We start from the raw sequence: 11,530 nt of genomic DNA, 5'->3' as shown, positions 1-11,530 counted from the left end.
TGCATTTTACATGGCATCTGAAAATACACTTCCTTAAGGGTATTTTTAATCTGAAAAGGGCTTCACTGAGTGAGAAGTGTTAGGAGCTCAGCAGATAGTTTCATTTTCACTTTCACTTTGGCCAAAGAGCCTGCAGGAGTCATGGGCAGGGTGTGTGGGTGGGCGGGGGGCTCCGCCATGAGGAAGCTTGGCTTAAAGACACGTCCCAGAGGTGTTTCTGGTCCCAAAAGGCATTTCTGGTCCCCACCTGTCGTTTGCTCCTCAGCATGGCTTCCTAAAAACGCTGCAGGATTTCTCAAACATGCATGAGTGAGTCAAAGCAAGGCTTTTGGGCATGTTTTTTTTATGAGAGTATAACATTATAACATGATATAAAACTCAAAAAAGTTGATTTTACATGATATTGCCCTTTTAAAGGAAATACAATTCTAATCTAAACACTAGCTTCTACAGCTGAAACTATATTTTATTTATTTTATTAAATGTGTTCTTGTTTCACTCTGGTCTTTCTTACAAACAAGCGTGCACAGACACTCCTCCTGAAGTCCATTCAGCATTTCCAAGTAACTCAATCTGACTGATTTTGGAAGATGGAGACCTTAGAGAAGCAAACACTCCACAGGAAAGACACGGCTCAGATTTGAACGCACAGTCTTCTTGCTGTGAGACATGATAGTAACCATGGCAACCACTACCCCATCATACAGCACACCGTAATGTTGCAACCAACCCCAAACTGGGACACTTCCATGTCACGGAGACACATTTTGATGACACAATTTCTGGTGAGTGAAAGCTGCATGATTTCTAACATTTGATGTTACAGCAAACCCATTTTTAAATTTTAGGTCACATTTCCTGTCACCTGACCCAAAACTCAGTCAGAACTTATCAGCATTTTCTCCTCAAAGATTCTATCAAAATTTAACATTTTCTATTAGATCTAGAGGGCATTAATTAACTGTTTGAATGTAAAAGACTGAGACTCACCTCTCCGGAGAAGGCCTGTCCGTTCAGCAGGTGTTCGGAGCCCTGGCCATCCTCACTACCAAAGTGTAGCCGGATCTCCTCCAGACGATGACTGTACGTCATCGGACCCCCAGAGATGTTAACTAGATGCTCCTTGTCCAGTCGCAGAGAAACATGGCGGCCAGTGTTATACATCGTCCCACCCACCTGGAAAAAACAAAAAAGTACTATTGATGACAAGCTTTTTTTTTTTCAGGGGGGGGGGGGGGGGTTAATTCATAACGGACACCAAGATGAAAAAGTAAACAAAGAAGAGAAAAAGGAGAAAAGTAAAGAAAGAGATTGAAAGGGAAATAAAATGATGTGATGCATTAAGAAAGCACAAGACATTTCAAGTCTGCCTCCACAACTGCAACAAGAGAGCAAACAAAAACACAGCAACAAAACATATGTATATAATATTAATAATTATAGCCTCATTGAAAAGTATTCAATTAATTTTATGAGTAGAATATAATAATAATAAAATATATACATACATCTGTACACACATACATACATACATACAGTACATAGACATTTAGTGGCCAAAGTGTATGGGATAAATCTTGTGCCAGCAGGAATTGAATTTGAATTGTTCAGATTGAATATGAATGTGCATAATTTGAAATTGAATGCATTGATTTGAAAATGAGCTTTACAAAACTGAAACTGAATTTAAAGTTTTGTGTCTTTGATTTGAAACTGTATTTTGGTTTATTAAAACTTCAGTTTGACTACTTTCACTTTTAGTTCCATAATTCAGATTTTTGTGTCACATCCTGGTCCTTGAGAAAGCCAGGCAGAGTAATCAAACACAGATCCATTGATTTAAGTTTCACTTCGGTGAAGTTTCCCTTCTGTAATGTAACAGAGTTGATGCAATTCATCATAAAAGTGACAAAAACAGACAGTTATTTTATTGCAGTGATTAATTTTTTACCTATATGTAGAAAATGGTACATTTACATCACATCATGGATCACATATTGATCAGATGCTGCTGCTAACTGATCCATGACTGACAGAAGCTTAACCAAAGTGAAATGTAAATCTGTGGATCTGTGTTTGATTATTCTGGCTGCCTGGACCAGGATGTGTGACACAAAAATCTGAATTTTGGAACTGAAAGTGAAAGTAGTCAAATTGAAAACTTAAGAAACCAAAATACAGTTTCAAATCAAATTAATTCAAATACAAAACTTTAAATTCAGTTTCAATTTTGTGAAATTCATTTTCAAACCAATGCATTCAGTTTCAAATTATGCAGATTCAGATTCAATCTGAGCAACTCAAATTTAATTCCTGCTGGCACAAGATTTATCCCATAAACACAGTCCCAACATAGAATGTACCTAGAAACACTTTTGAACACCTTTTTATGTGTGGTTGTGAGCATGATATACAAGGTTTCTCCATTGATGACAAGCTAACACAACAATTTTCTCTTTGCTTTTGGATCATTCAATTTATGTCAGAATACAGGTACATGTCAGAATATGAGAACAAAGTGCAGCAAGGTACATATTGTTTTAACTCGGCTTGAGGCCCAGCTGACCACAGGACCTCAAAATGAAACAGACTCCACGATGTGCTGGTGTTTGTATTTGTTGTCATACTGAAAGACTAACAGCGTTCTGTGTTAGGAGGGGTAAGACATGATGACACTGGTTGTCAGTGACATACTGTAGCACTGTGACGTCAGAGTCCTCTGAATCACTACCATTGGTGATCTGAAGCCAAATGATGGTTCCATTTTTACTAAGTCAGACTATAAATGGTAAATGTACATGTACAGTCATCTGTGGAGACTAATCAGTATCAATCACATTCATACACTGATGGGACACATCAGAGGCATTAGGGGTGAAGTATCTTGCCCAAGGACACAACAACTGAGACAGCTGGATGGGGGATTGAACCAGCATCCTTCCAGTTTCAGGACAACTCCCCTAACCACTCTGCCACAGCTGCCCCATCTGACTAAAAGTCAGAATTCTCAATGAAAATCAACTGAAAGGTCAAAATCCTGACTTGGACAGTTAGAAACATGAGACCAACCCTGGCTTCAAAATCTGAAGTGTTAATTACTTTGATAAACTTCTTGCTTTTGTCTTTGTGTCTGATTATTTCAGCAAATAAACCCCTGAATATCAGCTGGATTAGAAAACATGTTGCTTGAATCCGTCTATGGTTGGATTACTGAGAACAGTTAGCAAATCATTCTGGTTTTCCAAGGTGCAACTGAAGCATGGTTATGTTGAATGTGACGTCAGTCCCTGATCGGAGTTCTGACCATAATCAAACCGCAACAAACAGCTGTGACCACACATCCACCCCCTAGACACCATGAAGCCAGGAGAAACAGCTGTGTGTTTCTATACAACACAGGCAGGACCTGCCTAACTTGAAACCATCACTCCAAAATGAGGTTTGGTCCCCATAAGGACCAGCTCTGACAAGATGGGTGTTGCTTTTCCCCAAAAAGGTTCACACGCACACAAGCTCTCACACACATACAGGTAATGTACCAAGACTTCTGAAACATCTTTTGTGAAATCCTTTTGTTTTTGATTGCGCACAGTTGGAGCCAAAATCATCCACGAGCATCCTCACGCAGGCTGATTTCAAAATCCTCCATCTGTGTAAACGTTTTGTGTTGGAACAGTCCTTTCTAAGTGCTGCTGGGTAGGTTTTTTTTTCATCAAACGAAATATTTCTCTAGTGAGAACTTCTAAGAAAGTGAAGGACTTAATATTCAGCTGAAATTCTTTTATTTCATTCTTAGTAATATGCAGGGTGGGACTGTCTTGGCTTTTTGAATGATTTACAAATCTGTGCCTCTGTCCTCTGGGTGGAGCTAGTGAGCCAGTGAAAATGAAAAACAAGAAGAGATAGAAATATGTTAAAAATGATCAAATTACACTCACAATCAATACATCACAAGTGATATTCATCGTTACAGTAGCTGTGTTTATTTATTCATAATCATCGGCAGGTTCAAGGTGAAGTGTTGATATTCAAGCCGTGACTTTAGGTGGACTTCCATCGTCCTTATCTGCCTCGTTCTCTCCCTCCTCTCCTGTTCCCTCTTTCCTTTTACTACCGCCTTTCAAAATGATCACCTCCCTCCTCTAAAGTCCCAGAGAAAGAAGTCTGCCCACACTTTGTAAATATTTTATGGACGCTCTGAAAAATCAATGGTTTGAAAGGATGAAGGGGGAGAGTAAGAGGGAGTGATGCAAAGAGAGATAAGTGGCGTGCAGGAGAGGAGAGAGGTGTGTTGAATTTAGAGCCCGACCAGGGAGACAAGGAAGGGGCAGAGAAGACCGAGTCTTTTCATGTTCCCTAGTGAGCTGAAAGAAGTAAGGTGAGACCCCTGAAAAGGCCAGAAAAAATCTCATCTCTCTTGAAGCCCACTCTTCTAGCCAGTTATTCATGAGGCAGAAGTGGTTAGAATTTTGTTTCCTGAGTTACCAGAGATGAAAAACTGTCTAGCAGGCTGCTGATGAACTCCAGAAGTGTCTGTAAAAGTCCATTACATAAGGTCTGATTGTCAATGAGCTAATTTTCTGTTACAATGGCTAACATTTAGTTCACATATTAAAATGAAACTGCATTTATACGCAGTGGATTTTGGAAAAAAAAATAAAATGACAAGTGAATGCTTTAGCTTTAGTTTGTTCCCATCAATCATGTTAAGAGTAAAGTGTTGTTGTTTTTTAAAGTTATGAGCAAACACTCTGCAGTGCGCAGCCACCCCCATTCTTGTTCAAGTTCTAGTTTTGTTGCTGAAATATTTCATCTTTTAGATTACACATCTCATGATTTTATGCTTTTTGCTCCATCCATTTTGCCTTCAACTCTAAATAGTTTCCAATATTAACATGATGCTTCCATCACCGTGCTTCACTGTAGAAATGGTGTTCTCATTATGAACTGTAAGCTTTGATCCAGATCAAGAATTTTAGTCTCACCTGACCACAGTAGTTTCTTTCACAATGTTAAACCTTTTGTATTTTGATTTTTACTTCCGCCAAGGGGAGGAGGTAATGTTTTCGGTCACATACGGCGGGTAAAATAAGTATTGAATACGTCAACATTTTTCTCAGTAAATATATTACTARAGGTGCTAATGACATGAAATTTTCACCAGATGTCAATAACAACCCAAACGATCCATACATACAAAGAAATCAAACCATAAATGTCCAGAAATGAAGTTATTTGTAATAATGTGGAATGGCACAGGGAAAAAGTATTGAACAAACTTACTGAAATTTATCTAATACTTTGTACAAAAGCCTTTGTTGGCAATGACAGCTTCAAGACACCCTCCTGTATGGAGAAACTAGTCGCATAGATTGCTCAGGTGTGATTTTGACCCATTCTTCCACACAAACAGTCTTCAAATCTTGAAGGTTTCGTGGACCTCTTCWATGAACTCTGATCTTTAGTTTTTTCCATAGATTTTATATTGGATTCAAGTCAGGGATTGGCTGGGCCATTCCAGCAGCTTTAGTTTCTTTCTCTGAAACCAGTTGAGAGTTTCCTTGGCTTTGTGTTTGGGCTCATTGTCTTGCTGAAATGTCCAGCCACGTTTCATCTTCATCATCCTGGTAGATGGAAGCAGATTTTATCAAGAATGTCTCTGTACATTTTTCCACTCATCCTTCCTTCAATTATTTGAAGTTTGCCAGTACCATAAGCTGAAAAACAGCCCCACACCATGATGTTTCCACCTCCAAACTTCACTGTTGGTATGGTGTTTTTGGGCTGATGTGCAGTGCCATTTGACCTCCAAACATGATGTGTATTCTGGCATCCAAACAGTTCAATTTTGTTCTCATCTGACCAGACTATATTCTCCCAGTATTTCACAGGCTTGTCTAAATGTTGTGCAGCAAACTTTAAACGAGCCTCAACATGCTGTTTCTTCAGCAGTGGAGTCTTTGCGTGAGACAATGACATGAACAGGAACAACAAAGCTCTGACACAGACTGAGGGCACAAGACAGAATATAAAGGAGAACTAATTAGCTAAAACAAGAAACACCTGGGAGAGAAACATGAGGAGCAGGTGAGAGTGGGTGGGGCTGGAGCAAAGACAGGCAGGAGGAAGAAAACAGAAATACAGGACAGAAAACCAGAAGAGGGACCAAAATAAAAACATCCATGCAGACAGACCATGACACTATTAGTGGATATATGATACTCTGCAGGATGTTTAAGGTTTTCCACAACCTAACCCTGATCTGTACTTTGTCTCTGACTTGTGTGGAAAGTTCCTTGATCTTAAGGATGTCTCTTGCTTGGTGGTAGACCCTACGGCTAAGAGTTGTTGCACTGGTATTGATGTCTAGGAGTGGTCAGGACAGTTCTATATAAACAAACCCTTACTTCTCCTGTAATAACTATCCCCAAGTCGAGCACAGTCCCTTTTATTCACAGAGTTTTCTTTCCTTGAAGTCATCCTAAAATGGCATCATGAACAATACTGGTATTTTTTGAGTGATACATGTACTTGTGTACATTTACTTCCAGGAAAGTGGTCTAGAATAACACCTCCTACAGTAGTTAATGACAAGATCACACTCTAATGATTCTCAGTCATTTCAGTCCAAGTGTCCCCCCTCAAGGATCCTACCCTGCTGTTTGATTGACAGCTAATCCCTGCAGTTCTCCAAGAACTGAAGCAGCATTTTTGATGACAGGCTAATCATCTTCAATAAACTCCCTTGAAGAGACAGCTGCCAGTGCTTCATTTCTTATCAAGCTGAACAGAGATTGTTCCTGACATTTGACCCTCTGATTAGTGAAATAATTCCTCTGTGAATCAGCCCAGAACCTGCTTGATTACTTTCTATTTAGAGACAAGAGCGTTTGTATTCAGCTGAGATGACTGAGAATAATAAAACAATACAAGTGAAAATCTTTCAAATGGTCCTTTTGGTTTAAAGTTTGGCCTTTTTCAGAAAAAAAGACAGTTCTGCATTTGCAGCAAGGTTAGAATACAAAGTTTACATAAGCCAGTCAAACTACCTATGTTCTACACTTTCTGTTTAAAGCCCTAAAACATTGACAAAGAGCACATTTTCTTTTCTTTCTGTATTTAGACACCAATTTTATGGCACTGAGGTGACATGTTTAGAAAGTTATGTCACATTCACACCTGATAGTTGGGTAGACTCAATTCGACTGAGGACCAAAATTGCAAGATTTCATTTTCAGTTGGTGTGGTTCACATTCACACTGCACTTTTTTCTGCTCATGTGGGTCACATCAGTGCCGTGTAGAGTTCACACTGGAGTCGGATGGAGGTCACATTTAAAATATAATGTGAAAGTTCACGCCAAAAAATCTGATAAAAAAATCAGAATTGAGCATTAAGACATGCAGTGTGAACGTAGCCTTATAGTTTGTAGGATTCCATTGTTTACCTAAAATACCCATGCAGACCCATTAAGACTTTGTCATGACCCTGAAAAGACTAACTGATATTTTAAACATCAATCAATCATCATCAAGAAGAGGAGTTTTGCAGTTCCTAACAAACACACTATTTATTATATCATAGAATAATGTTTTAACTGAGACAGTATCCAGCTGACTGTCAAACTACCAGCCTGTTATCCTCTGACACTGCTGATTATGACTGATGATCTTCATCCACTCCTCTGCAGAGACCCAGGACTTAACTTAGAGCATCACCTGTCCTGTTATTAATAAAACATATTTGATGATACAAAGCACTTAAAACAAACTTGTCAACCTTTTACAAAACCACCTTCATGTTACCATGAATATTTCTCATATTAAACGAAGGTATGCATCCAACAGTCAACTTTCTGTGACAGTAAGGTTATTAAATTGCCAGTTATTCTTTTAGCTGTCAGAGCAGCTAGTTGAAGGTTGGGAAAGAGGCGAGAGCACTGAAGCGTGGCTGAAACTACAGAGGCAAAGAGAGTACTGGTGGAAGTCTATATTAGTGAAACCAAAATTTGGAACAAAAGCTGCATTTCTTTCTAATTGATCATTCTTTTATCTTCTGGGTCAGCAATCCTTGAAAAAACCCTGTGAGCTACCAAGAAGAACGTGATGGTGGAAACTCTGCTGAAAGCAGCTGTAATGTGGGCTAATATGGATGGGACGCAGATGTGGGTTACACAATGATTGGATTTGAAAGTGAAAATTGGAAAAAAGAAAAAAATATATATCACAAGGCAAAATCAGATTTTGTAATTCATGAACATTTTTCTAATAATAATTGATTTTCTAGTAAAACAAAATGGAAATCCAACTGTCTTTGGAGCTCTGCAGCTAAGACAGACTCCACAGTGAAAACATCATTTAAAGTTTAATGAAGTCACAGAAAGTTCCACTTTACATGTCTGAACTGCTGTGATGGACTTGCAACATGTCCAGGCTGAACCCCTCACTCTGTGACCCCCAATGACCCTGAAGGGATGAAGCACGGATGTTTGAACTCACATTTTGATATCTTCAGTGGTTTTTACACAAACAGTTTAAATTGTATATTTTTATTTTCAAAATTTTACCATAGAATGTTTAACTAAGAGTTTGATGAGATCAAAGAATTACATTTTTGACATATGAAATAAATCAAATGTTGATGATTTCAACTTTTTTCCCACTACACCTGCACACTGCCTTTCTGCCTTAAAGTGTTTTTGTGTCTCTTACTGCTACATATGGTTTCCTCTTAAATACCCTGAGAGTGCAGGGATCACACATCTGTGGTTATATGTAACAGCATATAATGTTAACCCAAACCAAAGGCCATAACAGAATCGGTGGTGTTGTCACACAGGCAACTTAAACTTAAATAGATCTCTTTTGTCTTTTTTTAACTGGATTTTAATGGATATTGCTGAGCAGCAGGTTTGTAAGAATGATTTACATGAAGTCTTATGTTGAGTGTCGAAGCTTAAAGAACTTATTAAAACACATTTTGCTGGTTGGACTGAGAGAATAAATGAACATAAATGAGTAAAACTTGCTTACTCTGTTTTACTGTTTCTGCTGCAACAATTACCAGTCAAAGTTAATGTGGTGGAAAGGTTGCAAGCAAAGCAAAGGTACTATATTGTAATTTGCTTTATTAACATTCTTTGGGGTCTCAACACTCACGTGAATGGTAATGTAATCATCACCAGCAGCTTAGGGAGCCTGTCTGCTGAATGTATTTAAGAAAAAGTCCTCGGTTTTATGCTTCATTTCTACAAAGAAAAACAAATTCATGCTGACAGATAAGCAGCGGGCTTTGTGCTGCTGGTATATTGGGTTTTCATTAACATGGTGGCCTAAAAATCAACAAAAAACACTTGGAGCTCGTCCAGCTTGTCTCATGTTCCATCGTTACATTTTTCTACTGATTACACTTCCTTTAACATAATGACTTCCAACAACATCAGGAAATGCTCTGCTGAACCATCAGTGCTGTCTTTTTTTGAGAGTACTACAATAATCTGTGTATTATTCAAATCATAATAATCATATAGGCCTGAATGTGAGGCTTGCCTGTCTTCCAGCTGGAGCAGGGTTTTTGTCAGAAATCCATTAAACTGTAACTCTGAAACACCATCCTTCAAAGCCATGAAAACAAAAACACTCTGGCCCAGAAATATTCTGCTGTTCTCTCCACAACACCAAATCTACAACAGCTATATTATTACTACAAATAAAATACAGCTTACAAAAATATGCTCACATCATGAGAAATTTTTTAATGTAAATATTGAGTCAGCATTCAAACAAATGGTTTTAGATAGTAACCCATGACCAAGTCAAGACCAAGACCAGAGTGTATCAAGACTCAGACAAGACCAAGAATTTTAGGGGCTGGACCAAGTCAAGACCAAGACAGAGGGAGGAATGACTCAAAAGACTGAAAAATACAAACTGGTAACAAACTTATAATAAGAATACCTAATATAGATTAAATCCCTTTGTGTGAGGGCCAGATGAAAAGTTTTGGTACGGAGGGAAATTGCTAACATTAGCTAGTTAGCTTTGCTAACATCACTTACACATAGCTTTTCCTTGTGCTTCCTTTCTAAGTGACATAAAAGTTTATGATTATCATTTATGATTTGTATTTTTTATTTTATATAGAATTTATGTTGTGTTTTCAAGAAAATGAATGAACTACTATATTAGTTTTATAAAAGTTTGACATAGTCCCCACCGTCTCTACAAGCTGCAGAATTTACTCATGTATTTCCCCATTAAGATCTTAACTCCTCTGAAAAATATCAGATCTGTTTCAGTAGATTTGCTCTATTTATTCTAGTTTCATTTTCAGCTGTTTTGCTATTTTAATCATTCTTTTGCTACCTTTAGCTACCATTCTGCTACTTTTAGCCTTTAGCTAGCCTTTTTACTACTTTTAGCTTCCAGTTAGCCTTTCACATCTTTTAACTATAACAAGAAATACGTTCATAAATAGTCCTGATGTGACACCATCACTCTTCTGCTGCACAATTCAATACTTTTTAGGATCAAACCTAAAGTTTTCTCACAGCAACAGTGTGTTTGAGGCCTATTTTTCAGTCTGCATTTTTGTCTTCCTCTCCTTAAATTGGCAATCAGGAAATGAAACACAGGTGTGTGGTTACCATAAGGTGACCAGATTTCTGAAAGTAAATGCAGGGACATTTACAGCTCAGAGATGAAAAATAACTGTTTGTAGAAACTGGGCCTAGTACAATTGTATTCATTTCAATAAATTGTAGGAATTCGGCTTGAAGGTAGCAGTCATCCAGGACAGAGGTTAGTTTGATGATGATAATGATGATGATTATGATGAAAGCCATCGCTGCACAATGAAATTACATTTAAGAACACCCATTGAAGAAGACACACACGACAAAACATGGGTAACAGGTGTTCAGGTCATGCGGCAACCATTAGGGGTCGCACTACCTTTAAAAAGCTTGTAATACACACAGTAGGAAAGATGTTTTAAAAAAATGACATTACACTTTAACACACATCCCTAAGAGAAAATGCTTCCCTCTTACACACCCAGTAAGTACCTCTCACTCAAGCCAATTTACAGCCAACACAAACAAACATGAACAACTAACCAACCTGAACAGAGCTAACCAGAACTCATTTTTACACTCATTTGCATTTTTAACAGTCACACACACACAACTTCCACCAAGTTACCCAGCATTCCTTGTAGCTACACAGACCTTTTCAGCAGTGACACACACAGCTCTTCGTCTTCTATTCTGTAGCATAACAGCATCATGACCAGCTACTGTAACAACAGCCTACATGCAACATTTTTTTCTTCATTCATAAAACTCTAAAATTGGGGACAGTTGTGGCAACAGCTTTAGCCAGGGATTTGTCGTCCTAAACGAGGACTGTCCCCAGAAATCTGGACATCTGGTTAACTGAGGTTACTATGATGACCATAATGAGACACTGACTTATTTCTATCTTAGTTCTGTTTACACTTCTTATTCAAACAAGTAAGCATTTTATAGCTC

The 11,530-nt window shown here is 38.2% G+C and overlaps 1 protein-coding gene across 2 annotated transcripts in view; it reads right to left on the bottom strand.

Moving 5' to 3' along the window:
* Nucleotides 1-11,530, bottom strand: part of ca10a (carbonic anhydrase Xa) — a 617,460-nt gene that overhangs the window by 78,220 nt on the left and 527,710 nt on the right. For both annotated transcript variants that reach the window (XM_014018197.1, XM_014018196.1), the window contains exon 4: nt 991-1,176. In XM_014018197.1, coding sequence (XP_013873651.1) covers nt 991-1,176 — 186 coding nt within the window. The remainder of the gene's footprint in view (nt 1-990; nt 1,177-11,530) is intronic.

Source organism: Austrofundulus limnaeus, unplaced genomic scaffold, assembly GCF_001266775.1.
Source record: "Austrofundulus limnaeus strain Quisiro unplaced genomic scaffold, Austrofundulus_limnaeus-1.0 Scaffold185, whole genome shotgun sequence".
Lineage (NCBI taxonomy): Eukaryota > Metazoa > Chordata > Actinopteri > Cyprinodontiformes > Rivulidae > Austrofundulus > Austrofundulus limnaeus.
Note: the sequence above shows the minus strand (reverse complement) of the source record. Positions and strands in the feature narration are given on the sequence as shown.